At 34.0% G+C, this 17,995-nt stretch overlaps 1 protein-coding gene across 3 annotated transcripts in view; it reads left to right on the top strand.

The window, feature by feature from the left end:
- The window catches only part of septin9b (septin 9b), a 75,039-nt gene extending 57,492 nt beyond the window's left edge, over positions 1-17,547 (top strand). For all 3 annotated transcript variants that reach the window (XM_067374683.1, XM_067374685.1, XM_067374684.1), the window contains 8 exons: positions 1,012-1,140; positions 1,290-1,371; positions 1,562-1,699; positions 8,023-8,140; positions 11,961-12,056; positions 12,146-12,242; positions 15,255-15,306; positions 15,420-17,547. In XM_067374683.1, the coding sequence (XP_067230784.1) occupies positions 1,012-1,140; positions 1,290-1,371; positions 1,562-1,699; positions 8,023-8,140; positions 11,961-12,056; positions 12,146-12,242; positions 15,255-15,306; positions 15,420-15,576 (869 nt within the window). In that variant the 3' untranslated portion in view covers positions 15,577-17,547. The remainder of the gene's footprint in view (positions 1-1,011; positions 1,141-1,289; positions 1,372-1,561; positions 1,700-8,022; positions 8,141-11,960; positions 12,057-12,145; positions 12,243-15,254; positions 15,307-15,419) is intronic.
- The last annotated feature ends 448 nt before the right edge of the window (positions 17,548-17,995 follow it).

Here is a 17,995-nt window from a genome sequence, read left to right as displayed (position 1 = left end):
GTGGTGTTTTACTGATGGTGTAAGATGCTAAATAACAGTGAGAAATGACCCAACAAGCTGTGATTACTTTGAGAGACTTTTTGCCTCAGACACCAGCCGAATCTGCCTTTTCCCCTACTGTATAGTGGGTAGGTTCCTCCACTCTGGCCCTCAAAGCACACAGAATTTACTTACAACCCGGATCAAACTCACCAGTCTGTCATCCTAGTAATCCTGAAGACCTTGATTAGCTTGTTCAGGTTCATTTGATTAGGGTTAGAAGCTTTGCAGGACAGTGAACCATGAGAGTTGAGAAATAAAGTAGTAGGTAGAAAGAAGTATATGAAAAGTACCTAGATGACCTACTGTTTTTGCTGAGATTCCAGTGGAGGTCCAGTGGACACTTTACTCTATATTTGCCATTGAGATGAATGATGATTGACAGGGAAGGTGCTGACTACAACTGACGGTCACCTGACAGTGCCAATATGCTGAATGTATTCGTCCATATTAAATTCATACAACACGCATGCATACTTTATAGTACTATGCTTTATTAATACTCCATACATGCATACTTTTATATGTAGAACCTCCTCAGAGACTTTGCAATTTGCAAATCGATGAGTTGAGAGAGGAAAGGATAGCTAAAGGCCCAAACAAAGAAGAGGTGCAAACTCTGACCAAATATATAGAAAGATGCAAACCTTGTGTGTGAAATGTTCTGTCCCTGTCTGAAAAGTCATTCTTGCATTATCTTTGAGACATATGGGGAGTGAAAGCTCAGACTGCAACATACTTTACAGTAAATCTAAATTTGCTCATTCTTGCATTTTAAAAATTGTCTAATGCTGTATGTATTTCTGCATTTCCATGAACAGTCCAATACGACTTTATGCATTCTATCCATTATAGTTTTTTTTTTTTATTTATTCATATAATTTTTATTCGTATAATAAAAAAATGAATTGCACAAAATTAACATAAAATTTACATCCCTACATTCAATTTCAATTATTTCCATTTGTACAGGTCAGAGTGGTCTGGGTAAATCTACACTGATGAACACACTTTTTAAGTCTAAAGTGAGTCGCAGATCGGTGATGACAACAGAGGAAGAGCGAATTCCCAAGACCATCGAAATCAAGTCTATCAGTCATGGTAAAAAGGCCTACAGAACTAAAACTAAAACTTTAACTTGTGCTTATCTATTAAGAGATGGATAAGCAGAAATCTTATTTTAACAATTGTGTCATTCATTTAGTTATCCACAGTGCGCATTCACCTCTTTAAACTCATCTTGTATACAGATATTGAGGAAAAAGGAGTGAGAATGAAGCTGACCGTCATCGACACACCAGGCTTTGGAGACCAGATAAACAATGAAAACTGGTCAGTGACAGTGTCTCCTTATTTACCAGTCAGTGCTGATGCCTGCTATGAAAAACATATCAATATATAAATCATGGAGTATAAGTAACTTAATACTAACTGTTATTCAAATATTTCTTAGATCACATGGTGGTCTTTTTAGATCTCACGTGTTTTCTGGTGTCTCACTGTCTCTCTGATCTCTTTGCAGTTGGCAGCCCATCATGAAGTTCATTAATGCACAGTACGAACAGTATTTACAGGAAGAGATCAACATCGACAGGAAGAAGAGGATTCCAGACTCAAGAGTCCACTGCTGCATATACTTTATTCCTCCTACTGGACATTGGTGAGACACACACACACACACACACACACACACACACACACACACACACACACACACACACACACACACACACACACATTCTATCCCCCTACACTAACCCTACCCCTAAACCTACCCATCACAGAAAACCTTCTGCATTTTTTGAATTAAAAAAAAAAACGCTGTTTAATATGTTTTTTTTTTAAGTCATTTGGTTCATGAGGACACAGAAAGTGTCCTCAGAAACCATATTTACGTTGTAATACCCATGTCATTATACACATTTCATAACTTACAGTTTCAAGTTTGGTGGTAAGGGTCCAACTAACAGGCTTCTGAGCTTGTATAGTTTGATCACTGATGATGCACATGAATTATTTGTGGTTTTGCTCATGGGTACTTTTGGTGAAATATATAGGCCTATTTGTTATTCAGAATTAATAGGTGTTTTAGCTCTATGTAGTGTTTTTGATTATATTTTGTTGTAAAAGTTGTGTTATGTTTCAAGTCACCATTGGAATAATTAGTCTTTTCCATTTCAATGAGAATATACTAATTGTTTTGGTGTATAGACGTAACTCTATATAACTTTTTCAGTTTGCTTAACAAATTGCTGCTCAAATTAGACAAAGTATGAGTTAGACAAAGTAATGTTAACGCTCAGCTTAACTGAAAATGAAATTTTATTCAACTCTAGGGGTGTGACGAGATCTCGTGTCACGATATGAATATGAATTGTCTGTGCACTGATATGCAGTGAAAACAAGATAAAGAAAAGAAGGATATGGAGGAGGAAATGGTTGGGGAGACGCGAGGAACACCTCCCCAAACTCCCCGCTGCTCTGTATCTTGCTTTCTCATTGGCTGTCGGTCATCGCTGATGTAGTTTTCAGTCAGAACACTTTTCACACAGCAGAATTGTGAATCACCAACAGGTCCAGATATTTAGTATGCCAAATATCTCACGTGTGTCGACGACTCGTCAGCGATTCTCTCAGATCGCGTCTTTGCTCATTCACTCTGCGTGATTGTCACTCGCGTGAATGAGCACCGATTTGCCTGTGATTTTGGGTATTTGTCTGTGATTTCTCAAAACCTGTCGGCGAGCCAAAATCGGGGCTAAAATCGTGCAGTCTTAACTCGGCTTAAACTGTGACGAGATTTCTCATGATGTTGCCATAACAGAGTGGTTAGGATGATTAGGAAAGAACTAATGTAGCCACTGCTACATTTACATTTGCTACATTTACATTTACACTGTCGTTTTGCTTTGTATTTAAATAAAAATCATTTAATTAAGTTGTATAACGGTCGCCACTCCATATTTACAGAGTACGCGCGATCACGAAAATTAAAGTAAACGCGAGCGCGCATTCAAACGCGATTTCAATACCCCGCATTTTGAAAGCGGCTCCCTGATGAATACAAATATCTCTCAATATGAAAGCTATTTTAGGCTGGGCAGTGTAGTTGTAATCTCTTAGCTCTGTATCAAAGAAAAATTTGGTCTTTTTTGCACTTTGAATATTGAGAGAGTGCGATTATGGTTGCACTTATGGTAAAGTGTTACCAAAACTGAATAACAGTTTTCTCTTAATCTTATTAAGCACAAAAAATAAGGTTTCATTTGTTAACATTAGTTAATGCACTGTGAACTATCATGAACTAACAATGAATGACTATTTTTATCAACTAACATAAACAAAGATTAATAAATACTGTAGCAAATATATTGCTCATTGTTAGTTGATGTTGGTTAATACATGAATGTTAATAAATGAGACCTTATTGTAAAGTGATAACATTTTCATTTATACTGTTTTATTTCTATGATCAATTTGTGAAAAGAAGTTCAGTTAGGAGGTCAAAAGTTGTAGAAGCTTATATATCATGTACAGTAAGGTCTGAAGAGACTGAAATCATACAGAAGAGAAGCCAGTCAGTTGAGTTAGTGGCAAAACCTTTTACAGTACTTGAGTATTGTTGTCTTTTACTGCATATATTAATTCATACTCAGAAAGTAGAACTGAAATGACATTGATTACAAGATGATTAGTTAAAACATTTGCAGAATTTTTTCTACTCACGTATTTCGCCATCTTGTCTCGTCTCGTGAACTCAGTCTCGAGTCTCATCTCGTCTCATGAGATACCTGTCTTGTCACACCCCTAATAAACTCTGATCCAAAAGTTAAAAACATTTTTTTTAATTCCTTTTTTTTTTTTTTTTAGTTTATAGAACTTTATTATAATATGTTTGATGAAGACTGTTGATACAAGACTTTTTCCATAATTTGAGTATTGCATTTTTTTTGTAATTTTAAGTTTAAGTAAATTTTTTACATTTACAGTATAGACCGCATTTACACCTGGTATTATTACCTGGTAGTATATATATCACACACACATTGTAAGTGATGCATTTAGTCATGAAATCAGAGACCCTTCCCTGCCAACTGATCAGAAGTTGTCACGAGACAACATTACTAGAAGGCATAAACACACTCCTGTGATAAGATGACTGAGATGTATCTTCATATCAGGTATAAATAGGAGTGTATATATCTATTAAAGGGATAGTTCACACAAAAATGAAAATTCTGTCATCATTTACTCAACCTCAAGTGGTTCCAAATCTGTATGAATTTATTTCTTATGCTGAACAAAAAAGGAATATATTTTGAAGAATGTTAGTAACCAAACAGATCTCGCCCCTCATTGACTACCATAGTATTTGTTTTTCCTACTATGGTAGTAAATGAGGGGCGAAATCTGTTTGGTTACTGACATTATTCAAAATATATTTCTTTGTGTCCAGCAGCACAAAATAAAAATCATACAGGTTTGGAACTACTTGAGGATGAGTAAATGATGACAGAATTTTTATTTTTGGGTGAACTATCCCTTTAACCTCTTCCTTTTGTCTGCTAGCTTTCTAACTCGCTTGCATGCATGGGAAGAACCACTGTGTGTGTGCGTGTGTGTGTTTGCATGTGTTTGATGGGGATGGAAGAAAAGGACATTGTGTGGTCCTGCAAGTGGGTTTGCTGTCTCGCTTTCTATATGTGTATGTGTGTAGTGTGTGCACAGGAGAGAGGATGGTTTGGGGGGTTAAGTCTTTTAAAGAGGGCATTTCGTTCTATGAGTGTGTGTTGGTGTGCGCACTGTTATTAGACACTGTCTCGCAGCTGCTGCATACTTGTCAGATATCTGAACAGCTGCTTGTTTCGCCACATCACAAGTCGCACACAGACTTCAGTGCCTGTGTTTGAAAGTTTGTCCTGGAAACAGCTCCTTTCACCTCAAGAGCAGAAGCGGAAATATGGGTAGAGCCAAAGGGGCAATGGGCCTAGCAGAAATCTGATTGGCTCCTTAATTCCTCCTGTCTTGGGAAATTATTGGTTATAGTAAGTCTCTGGCCAAACATAACTTTGGATGTTCAGTCTTGTAGTGGCATCAGACAATCAGTGTTTACAGACATAATTTTCAAATTTCATTATGAGTGATTAGTCACATTAACTACTCATTGGATATTGCAGAGATGGTTTGTATACTCAAGATCTGGTAATGCACCAGAAGCATCTGGTAATTGTCACCTTTTCTTTCTTAAATTGTTTGGGGAAAAATAGCCTAATATGTACAGTATGAGGTTATATTGTAAATGTAAATTTCAAGAACATGCCATATATGTCACATAAAATTAATTTGTTATCTCTGCATATTTTGGCAGTGAGTGCCAACAGATCCAAGACCTTTATTTTATGGTGTCTTTGTTACAGTGTAGTTATACAATTAAGTATTGAGTAATAGTAATTTTAACTACATATTGTTTAATGAGGGTTGGGGTTAAGGTTTGGTTTAGGTTAGTTGCATGTAACTGTGCATAATTGACTGTTATTACTATAGTAACTACATGTAAAATGTTTAACAGGGACACTGTAAAATAAAGTGTTACCCAACAGTCTTTACTGTTACTTGTGCAGATTTCAGAGAATTCCAGGAAGTACATGAACTTGTGGCAGCAGTTCTATATGTTAAAATACATGCAACTAAGGCTTGTAAGGAATTTAACACTCAGTGCCATATTACATATACAGTATATGTACATTTTTCACTTGGTTACTATGCCATAATTCCACAATGAGGAAGTTCTGTTTAAAATTGCAGCCATGAATTTTAAGTAATAGCAGTGGGATGTTTTAGTATGTAATATCACAGCTATTTATTTATGTTGTCAAGTGCCTTCAGGGAATTTTGAGCATCATGACAGCAATACCACTGTCAGCATTTGGCTCTTTGGCTAATTACTTTTAAATCATCATGTTTTCAGAAAAGCAGAAACAAGCTATAAACCCTGTAGTTGTTAGTCAAATCCAAGATCCAGCTGTCAGCACTGGCTGCAAATTTGCCATGAGGTTCATTCTTGGGCATTTCACAGAGATCCTTTCCCTTGTGGAGACTTTTATAATCTCATTAGTGGATGTTGCACTCTGTTGGCTAGCCATTTCCATGTGGTTTGTTACGAAACAGGAAGTGAAATGAGAAGTGTCCACCACAGATCGTGACTCCTTCCTCTATGAAAAAAAAAAAAATATATGAGACCAAAAGATAGGGGTAGGTGCTCATATATCAAATTGGCATTTCCCCTGCCAGGGCTTGTGCAAGTTATGTGTATCTTATAATGTGAGTTTCCTTTCAAATATACATGAGTATATCAATCTAATTGAAGTAAATTATACAAGTAAATTAGGCAAATTCCTGTGTAAATTAATTTATCCTGGCTTTGTAGTATTCGTTTTTACCATAGTACATAATCTGGTTTGTACAAAAAAAAAAAAAAAAAAAAAAAATCTGGAATTTGAACGCTATTTGCTGCAACCCAATGTCAGGGAGATGAATTTACTTACAAAATGATATATAATAAATTAATTTAATATCATTCATTGTAATTACACCTTCTTAAATTCTAGTTCAATTTACAATTCTGTAAATACATTAGATTTACTACCTTCAATTTAAGAATTTGAGTTAGAAAGGCATTCTCATTCATTTGTGTATGCCACACATATGCAGCTTCTAATAATTGTAATGGTTCACCCTAAACCTACTTCTCCATACATAAGCTTAAGCACATACAAAAACATACGCGTTTCAGTTTTGTGGCCTTTCACTTTTTACCATCCTATAATTTACTGCATTGTGTCACTGTGTGAAGGTAATGCTCATATATTCAGAGGCATGTAATCGTGAATGCACGTAATTCCTCAGAGCTTCTCGTGCACGTGTATATTTTGCGTGTTTTAGCACTCACCGCACTATTCAAAGCCCTCAAGCTCTGCGGTCCTCGCCATGTGATAGTATGCAAGCCCAGATTGTGACATCGTTTTGTCCTGCGGACCAAGAGGCTCTGTGCATGTTCATTCCAGTTTATTAAAAAGACAAAATTCAGTGTGTCATGTGAGATGAGTGTACTGGATGTTTGGCCATTAAAGATGTCAGTGTTGCTTGTTTGTGCCTTGTGGTTGTGAATGCAGTACACTCCAAATCAACTCAGTAGACTTAAATACGCGTGCCAGCTGGTTATATGTACAATTATTTTCGTACAAGTAATGCAAAGTCACAAGCACAAAAGAAAGTTCAATTTATCCTTAAGGGCATAGTTCACCCAGAAATTTACATTTTGTTATAATTTACTCCCCCTTTTGTTGTCCAAAACTCAAATGATTTTCTTTCCACTTTAGACCACAACATTTTATTTTATATTAATGTAAAAAAAAAATATATATATAATAATAATACTAAAAAATAATAATAATAAAAAATAAGAGTACAAAAAGGCACCATATAAGTAGTCCATAAAAATGTGTAATTTTGTCATACATACAGTATATTCGAATTGGGGACACCATGACTTGTTACAAGACAAACAAGAACCAATAACATTCCAGATTTATATATTAAAACATAGTCACTCCAGTCACTGTTCTCTTCTGCTGTGTCGAAAAGAGCAGTGTCAACATCCTGCTAAACATCTCCTTTTTTGTTCCACATATGAAAGAAATGATATGAGGGTGCATACATTTCCCCTACTTTTTAAACATTTAACCTTCGGTAGTAAATTCTCCACATTGATTGTTGTCTGTCATTTGTGCCTTGTTGATTATTTGCTCTGTTCTTACAGTATTAGATTGGGATATGTGAGGTTAAACTACTTATACACTGTATACTTTAAATGATTACATATTAGACAGACTGAATAGACATTACCTGATGATCTCCAATTTGTCTATTTTGTGTCTGATTGCTTTCCTTTGTTTGTTTGTTTGTTTTTTCCCCTTGTTTTAGTTTGCGGCCAATTGACATTGAGTTTATGAGACACCTAAGTAAAGTGGTGAACATCGTTCCTGTTATCGCCAAAGCAGACACACTGACCCTGGAGGAGAGAGACTTCTTCAAACAGAAGGTGAACTCCATAGAATATAGATATTGGACCTCTTCCAGTTCCAACTGTATGATAAAAGCTTTTATTACATATTTTCAATACCTCATCTTGTAAAATGCCGGTGAGGGGTTTCCCCTCTTGTCTACATCATTCTCATGGGTCATAAAATGAATTTATTTGGGAGCAACTGGCAAGTTTTCCATTAATTTGAAGACATATTGCCTCACTCATCCAACACCAGTTGTATAATGATGGATTTTTATTTTATTTTTTAAACATTTAACCTCATTACAAACTGTCATCACACAATGTCTGTGAGAACCTCTGTGGGTAAATATCTGTCCATCAGCTTTCCTGATGGTGTGAATTGGTGCAAAACTGCTCCCCCCTGACCATTTCTCAAGGCATTTCCTTGTTGTCATGTTGAGTAACAGACTACACCATATGCATGTGTATAATGACACAACACTGTTTCAGTTCTGATTAGTTGGTGCAGTTCTAGCATTTTGAAATATGTGATACGGTAAAGGTTTAGTCACTTTTACCATTGTTCACCAAAATTTCACAAGCAAAATCTCATAAGCCATGCATTTGGGATTTATGCACAAGGGCAAAATACAGTAATCAACATTTGAAGTGGATCAAAACTTTTCATCAAAGTTGTCCTAAAACCTTCTTCTTAGGACGAATTTGATTAACTTTTTTGATCCACTTCAAATGTTGACTACTATATTTTAAATAGCTTGGTTTAAAACTGACTTCTGTGTGAGAATATTGACAGTAGACAATGGACATTTTTGCCCACAAAATTTTGACATGAAACGCCTGGGTGTTCTTTAGCTGTTCTTAAGTTCTTTCTTAAATTGGAACCTAAAGTCTACAGTGGGGGCTTAGTAACTTCCAGCTATTTTGTAACTAACTCCTAACTCATCTATTTGTGCACATCATCATAATTATTATTATTATTTTATTATTATTATTTCTCTTCTCTTCTCTTCTCTTCTCTTCTCTTCTCTTCTCTTCTCTTCTCTTCTCTTCTCTTCTCTTCTCTTCTCTTCTCTTCTCTTCTCTTCTCTGATGAACTTTGCAACTAGGCAAAGTTGTAACTTATGCTCACCTGGTTCAACCACCCTCATTCACCAATGACATGTTTACTTCATAAAATGTACTTTTTAAATAAACTTTTTAAATAAAATGTGGCACATGCCTTACAACACCCTTCAGTTTTCAACTATATTCTGGATATACCATAGGCTGCTTTTTTTTTTTTTTTTTTTAAAGGGATCTCTATAACCACCCATAAATTGTAGAAATGATGTTTTGGAAAATATCTTCAATCATGCTTGCACATTCTTAATTATGGAGTGAAAGCCTTAGAACTAGTTGAGTATTTTGTGTTCTTTTTTGGGTTCAGGGGCTGCTGAGGCAATTTATTTATTTATTTTATTATTATTATTATTATTTTTTTTTTTACCTCAACTTAAACTGTAACTTCAAATGCTGGTAGAAGCAGTTCACAGGACAGATCCAGCAGTGGGCAGCTGAAGTTGGTACTGTTTATGGAGGCTTGCCATAAAACCAGCACAAACATGTAAACTGATGACTTACCCTTTGGTGTGCAACAATAATGTGTTGTCCAAAAGAGATCTTAAGGACTGCATGTATCTAGCACTTTAGTATGTTAGTGATTATGTAGTGAAGTAAATGGCTACTGATTGAAGTGATTAAACTGCATCAATCGTTAGTATAATTACTTCTTTTTTTTATCCTGTTAACATGTTTGCTTGTGCTCTTAACATACTTCACCTTGTATAAAGTCTGTTTGTTTTGCCTGTGTAAAAGCTGCCAGAGGAAACTCGTGGGCATCCAAGCTACCGTTTCCTCCTAACATTTGCTTCACCTGCCAAACAGAACAAACTGTAGGCTTCAGAAGCTCTTCAGGCTTGTATACAACTGTTATGTTTGGCTGTGTGGTCAGCACATAATCCTTAGATCTTTTTCCTCCACCCCACACGGCCTTTGACCTGACAAGAGAGAAGGGTGACTCCATTTTCAACCTTGAGAACATTGATGTGGACTTGCTGAATTTATCTGGTTTATTTGCTTTAATGTCCAACTCAGGACATCAAGCACATGGAAGCAGAGAATCAAAACAAACACCAGCTCAGAGTTGATTCTGTGAAGGGTGTAGTTTTGATTCTTTGTCATTCATTAAAGCCTCCCGCAGGCTGAAAGTTCTTTTCATTATGCTCACCATGGCCAGTTTAAATCTTCACTGCCAGAGGTCTGAATTCATGTGGGTTACGATTATTCAGTTTGACATCTGGAAAGTGTGGTGACCCTTAATATACAGTAGAGAATGCGTCATTAACAGAAAAGTTCACCCACAAATGAAAAGAATTCTGTCATCCTCCTACTCTTCTTCATGTCGTTCCAAACCCGTATGACTTTCTTTCTTCTGTGGAACACAAAAGGAGAAAACATGAATTACTGGCTGCTCGTTTGCTTATAATGAACTTGAGTTGCCAAAAAAAAAAAAAAAAAAAAAACTCCATGAAAGTGTCATAAAATTTGGCCATGCCAGTGTTAACTAGCACTGTTAACTAAAACTATTTCAAATAATTTCTGTTTGGAATAAAGCTTAAAAAAATTAAATATTATTTGAAAAATTTAATGTAAAATACTTAATGAACTAACCCTTTAAGTACTAAAATGACTAAAAGTTAAAACACTTTTCTGCTATAACAAGTACAGTCCAAAGCGCTGTACAAAACAATACAATAAAACCAAACATAACACAATAAAACAGAACATAAAATACAAAAATTAAACCTAAATAATATTTATTAATATAAGCTATAAGAAATATAAAGAAATATATTAAAAAAATCAAATTTCTAAAAAAGAAAAAGCATATAACAAAATGACTAAAACTTAAACTTAAAAATAAAGTGAAATATAAAATATAAAAATGGAAGCTAATTCAAAATAGTATTAAATAATATAAGTGTTTATAATTTATTTGAAAATAGCACTAGTCCATATGGCTCCTACACTATATTCCAAGTGTTTGGAATCCATATGTTTGGATAGTATTGTTATTTGACACAAGTATGGACTACTTGAAACTTGAAACCTTTCATTTTCATTATGGGGAAAAAGTCTAAATGGTTTGTTTACAAATAGAACTAATTCGATTCTTAAATTCAACTTACGATTTCAATGGTTAACTGCTCACAAGAGGAGAAAATATCAGTGAAAAACTTTTTGTCTACATTACACAACGTTACTGTATATCTTCTGATGACTGTATTGAGATGAATGGACCATTATTATAAGGTTTTTGCATCCTTTTTGAAGCTTGAACTCTCCATGGAAAATGGCAACCGGTACATTCTTAAGCATTTCTTTTGTGTTCCATGCAGGTTTGCAACAAGTAAATGATGACAGAATTTTCTTTTTCAGGTGAACTATTACTTCATTTTCATGTCTTTTATTTTCTTAAGGCCTTTACTTGTTAATGTGTTTAGTAAGAGTTGAACTCTTACTCTTTTTGAAATCATCCTGAATCATCCTCTTTTGTTGACAGAAGATAATTAGGCCTCTTTTTGTATAGGATGCCTCAGACATAACTACAATCCCTAAATAACCTAATGTTCTGTGCGCACACACTCGTGCATGTCCTCCATTGATGAACCAAGAACTAAACAATGATTCATTGGTGTGTGTGTGTGTGTGTGTGTGTGTGTGTGTGTGTGTGTGTGTGTGTGTGTGTGTGTGTGTGTGTGTGTGTGTGTGTGTGTGTGTGTGTGTGTGTGTGTGTGTGTGTATGTATGTGCAGATAAGAGAGGACTTGCGAGCCAATGAAATCGACATCTATCCTCAAAAGGAATTTGATGAGGATGCAGAGGACCGAATGATTAATGAGAAGATCAGGGTATGTCCACTTGGGCTGACTGGGCTGTATATTGTTATTACAAGTGTTGCTTTTGTATATTGAGGGTTTCCATGTGATCTGTGTTTTAGGAGATGATCCCGTTTGCTGTGGTGGGAAGTGATCAAGAATATCAGGTCAATGGAAAAAGACTTCTGGGCAGGAAAACAAGATGGGGGACAGTAGAAGGTAGTCCGCGCACACACACATGCACTCTCTCTCTCTCTCTCTCTCTCTCTCTCTCTCTCTCTCTCTCGCTCACACACACACACTCACACACACAACACTTTTCTTCAGTCTTACTTTTTCTTGCCCCAAACTCACATCTGCACGTCCTCTCTGGCAGTAAGCTCTGTTGTTGGATTGGTGTCCTGTACTTCTTTTCTTCATTTGGTTGTGTGTGTAAGGAATTTTATGTACTCATCATGTCCACATCATACATTGCTGTGATTGTTTTATTTAAACAGATTCTCAAGATTTAAAGAGCTGAGCCAAACTCTTAAAGAGCCACAAGACATAACTGCTTTAACTTTGATATTGTTTTATGTATTTTGAGACAGAGTGTGAGAGGAATAAGATGGAATTGAATGAGATGTTAACTACAAAAATATATTTTAGTCCTAATAGGCTACACGTTCACATAGGCCTATCTGTCTTGTACTTCTGTGTACAATATGGTTCTCATTCTTGCTGCCAATAGCAAATCAAGTTCCTGTTCCCAATTCATCCATAGGGAATAGAGAGCATAAGGAACCATTCAAATGAGAATCCAAACTACTCCTTCACATAGAAAGCATATGATCGGTAGGATTACCAATAGGAGCACAGATCAGCTCATGTGACTTTTTTAACAATCAGTATTTAGACAGTCACTATGTGTGTAAGAGTTAAAAAAAAAATACAGGAAGGAAATGGTGCTTCTGTTACTATATGGGCCATTCTACTAAACTGGTTCAAAGTCAGACTTGGAAACGTCTTGAAAAATGTATTTTTCCACAAATTATGTGTGTGTGTATATATATATATATATATATATATATATATATATATATATATATATATATATATATATATATATTAGTACAGTCCAAAAGTTTGGAACCACTAAGATTTATAATGTTTTTAAAAGAAGTTTTGTCTGCTCACCAAGGCTACATTTATTTAATTAAAAATACAGTAAAAACAGTAATATTGTGAAATATTATTAAAATTTAAAATAACTGTTTTCTATTTGAATATATTTCACAAAGTAATTTATTCCTGTGATGGCAAAGCTGAATTTTCAGCATCATTACTCCAGTCTTCAGTATCACATTATCATTCAGAAATCATTTTAATATGCTGATCTGCTGCTCAAGAAACATTTAATGTGTACAATTGTACAAAATATTTGTGTACAATATTTTTTTTCAGGATTATTTGATGAATAGAAAGTTCAAAAGAACAGTGTTTATCTGAAATCTAATCTTTTGTAACATTATAAATGTCTTTACTGCCACTTTTGATTGATTTAATGCATCCTTGCTGAATAAAAGTATTCATTTCTTTAAAAAAATAAATAAAAATAAAAATTCTTACTGACCCCAAACTTTTGAACGATAGTGTATAATGCTACAGAAGCTTTGTATTTCAGATAAATGCTGTTCTTTTGAACTCTCTATTCATCAAGGAACCCTGAAAAAAAAAGTACACAACTGTTTTCAACATTGAAAATAATCGTAAATGTTTATTTAGGAGCAAATCAACATATTGGAATGAAGGATCATGTGACACTGAAGACTGGAGTAACGATGCTGAAAATTCAGCTTTGCATCACAGGAATAAATTACTTTGTCAAATATATTTAAATAGTACACAGTTATTTTAAATTTAATATTATTAAATGTAATATTTAATATTATTTTAAAATTAATATATATATATAATGTATGTTTCATAGGTAAATAACAATTACAATTTTAACAATGTTTCAAGTGTAATTCATGAGATTTGTTGTATTTTGAATCCAATCTTTCTTTGTAAAAGGCATAAAGTTTATCATACTGATTTCAAAGTTAAGGATTCGTTAGTTTGAACATAGATTGAACCAATCACTATAATAACATCTTAGTTAATAATTTAATATACTTTATTTTTGACAAAACATCCCATGTTTCGGTCACGACTCAATAATAACTAATTTTAGATACTTTTGAGCCTAGCTCAAAGATGATAATCAGCACATGGTTTTCTAGCACAGTTCTGAACAGTTGTACATACATAAAAACAAAATTTTATGCAATAAAACCCCCAAAAAGTTTGCTTAAATGTAGAAAACATACACTGTTTTGGTAGTGACATGAAAATGCGGGACACATTTTTTTTTTTTTTTTTTTACATAAAGTTTCATGATTTAAAAATAAAATATAGATCTTTTTTTTTTACTTCATTTGAAAAAAAAAAAAAATCCAAAATATATTTTTAAAAACAACAATGGAAAAAAAAATGCAAAAATTATTTCAATATAATACACATTTCAATAATATATACATTGAAATTTAGGGGATAGGGTTCGGGACAGCCAACTCCCAATTGAAAGTACCCAATAAATGATGATTTTATATGTATTAAGCTTACAGATATTTTAAATATTATTGTGGGATTCAATAGATAATAGAAGGATCTTAGTAAGCATCCAAAATTTGAATACGTGTGACAGCAGTTTGCACCAGTTCTGTAGAATAGCCCATATAGACTTATAATTTATTGTTCCATATCTAGTTGCTTTTATGTTTTCTATTGTTCTTCTCATTATACCCCATATTGTCATTTTTAACATTAATCAGCTCTGCATTTTAGTTTTTAACTACCAAAAATCAACAGAATCCAAAAATCTTCAATTTCTTTTATTAATGTGACTTCATAAGAGTCTCTATGCATTAATGCACACGCTTGCTCTCTCAGTAGCCTATTTTAAATGCGATGTGTCAAACCATTTTGCTGCTTAAATAGCTCACTCTGTTGTTGTCTATTTTACTGCACTGCCATCTAGTGGCAATAATATGTTACCACACCTCAAGCACAATAGAAAAATATAGAAACATATAGTGGCAGATTCTTTACACAACATGTTATATAATAATTTGTTAATGTTTGTTGTTTTTCATGACTGAATTACTCTCTAAAACAACATCATCTTCCTTTTTCTAATTATTTTTGCAGTTGAGAATACAGCACACTGCGAGTTTGCCTATTTGCGGGACCTGCTTATCAGGTATTCAACATTTCAGTTCTTTGGAGTATTTGTATAAACAAGACTGCAGTTCATTTTTTAGTAAATATATTTCACTATAAGTGTTCACTCTGTGCCTGTTTCCCCTGTTCTAGAACTCACATGCAGAACATCAAAGATATCACAAGCAGCATCCATTATGAGATGTACCGCGTACGCAGACTCAATGAGAACAACACACAAACAAATGGGCAGCAAGCAATCCACACCAATGGCATACCTGAGCCTGAAGTCCTCTCCCACGAGATGTAGATGTCTGTCTAACCATCCATCCATCCATCTATCCATCCATCCATCAGTCCGTCCATCCATCTATCAATTGCTCCTTCAATCTCTTAATTTTCGAAAGTCTCTCCTTCAATTCACTCTCCCTTCATCATTTTGTCTCTGTGTTTGTTTTACACCAAAAAAAAATAAATAAATATTTCTGTGGAATATGAATCTTTAAGTGTGTAGCAAAATTTGATGTTCTGTAATGAGAGTTTTATTAAATATGTTACTACATGTCTTTCTCTCTCTCTCTCTCTCTCTCTCTCTCTCACTCTATATTCTCATTTATGTTAACTGCTCAGAGATCAGAAATAATGACATCTGTCAAAATGTCACACTGCTTAAAGTTCTCTCACTTAATCATTACAAATAACACATTAAAGTGGTTAAATTGCAATTTGAAGAACAGATACATATTGTATGGCTATTGGGTATAAAAAGGGAGGGGCTCTGCAGGATAAACATAAATCATGTTTTTGACTATTTGGAAATATAATGGATCAAAGACAAATGGAAAGGGATCTAAATATTACTGGACTTCTGACTGTACATTCACACACTTTTAGACAAGAGGTTTGATCTTGATTGAAGCATTGTATGAATAACATTTTAGTTGAGTGTAAACATAATTCAATTTTAGTAACCCCTTTTTTGTAGTGACTCTGCCCTGTGTTGTATCTTTACCAATATACAATTCTATTGTGCTTTGTGCCATGTTTGCATTTGTTTTTTGTTTTTTTAAGGCTTAGTTTGTTTATTTTGTAATTTTAACTATTGTTGTGCTGTTTAATTGTAAAGACTTTGACATACTTATGTGAAATTAAATGTTCTTTTTGTTTTTAAGAAAGGCAAGCATTTTTAAGTTGTAAAGAGTTATGTATTTATATACAGCATAATTTACCCGGATATAATAGTGTGGCTTTTGTAGGTCAAATGTTCATATTTCCAAAATTGCACCACAGTGACCCAAATCACCTGTACTTGTGTTTTGTTTTGATTTTTTTTTTTCTTTTGCATCTGTCAGTATTCAGTAAAGCAAGTCCTGAGCCATTCTATTCTCTGTATGTATTCTGTAATATACATGTGACTATGATTTGTTGATAGATGTATTTCATGTTAGTGATTTCATGTGTTTCATGCTTAGTGACCCCCCAAACGTTTTGGACACTTAAGCCACACTTAAAAGTGCATAGATGTTTTTGCATTATGTACAGTAGCAAAATATCAAAAACAAGTGGCATCTCAATCACAAAGAATTTGTGTGTGTGTGTGTGTGTGTGTGTGTGTGTGTGTGGACAAGAGGGGAGCAGATTTTATTCTTCCAAGGTTTTGTTTGTTTGTTTTTTTGAAGATGCCATTTGGTTTAATATTTTGGTTTGATAATTCATACATTTTTTTTTTAAGTGTGACAAAGTGTACACAATTGTAAAAATATTTTCTGGGTCAATATATGGACAAATATAAGTTGAGCAATTTCCTTAGTTAAACTGCACCCTGGACATATGCTGACCATTTTTCTATGTAAGGAAAAAAATAATTACCACATATTTTGCCTACGCCGTTTAAGGGGATGTACATTTAAGCCTTTTTATTTTTTTAACCCTGATTCAAAATATTATATTTTAAAAAGATTATGCATACTGCTTAAAAATGGGGACAGTTTTCTCAGGTTCCAAAGTCCCACCCAGTGCTGCCTAGTGATTTGCATAATATTTGAAACATGACATGTCTGTCAAAATCCTGGCAGTCATGTTATTTTGCAGCCATAATGAACGGACACCAAATATCCTTTTTTTTTTTTTTTTTTTATTGTTTTATTCAACCTGTATTGTGTAATTTGTGTATGTCCAGACTGGCCAGAGATATTATATACATTAAAACAGATTATTTTATGATTATTGTAAACATTGTATTTTTTTGTATTATAAGGTAAGATTTATCTTATACTGTTGATTTGGGGGGAAAAATAAAGATTGCTATTTTTATTGTCATCTAATTGTTCATAGGTTGTAAGATAATAATATATAGCTAAATTAACAATCCTGGGCTTGTGATTTGTTTTGCATATTATCATACATTGTAAATTTATGAATAAGAGGGTAATATGATTCTTATGTAGGGTATGTGAGGTAATGATCATGAAGAAATTATGCTAAACTGAATGTAAAAATACCACAGTGAATATGAATTTTAAAACAAAGAGACGAAACAGACTATATTCCGTACAGAAGCCTAATGAAAATGGGAAACATTTATTTAGTACTTTATTTATCCAGCTATGGAAATAATCAAAATGTCATTTCACCAGGAGCCTCCAGCAGAGGGACAGAGAAATTGATAGTAAATGAAGTAATCTGTCTCCTTGGGCATGTGTGTATATTCAGTAAGTTACAAAAAAGTG

This window comes from Chanodichthys erythropterus, chromosome 21, assembly GCF_024489055.1.
Source record: "Chanodichthys erythropterus isolate Z2021 chromosome 21, ASM2448905v1, whole genome shotgun sequence".
NCBI classification, from domain to species: domain Eukaryota; kingdom Metazoa; phylum Chordata; class Actinopteri; order Cypriniformes; family Xenocyprididae; genus Chanodichthys; species Chanodichthys erythropterus.
The sequence above is the reverse complement of the archived record's forward strand: the minus strand, read 5'-3'. Positions and strand labels throughout refer to the sequence as shown.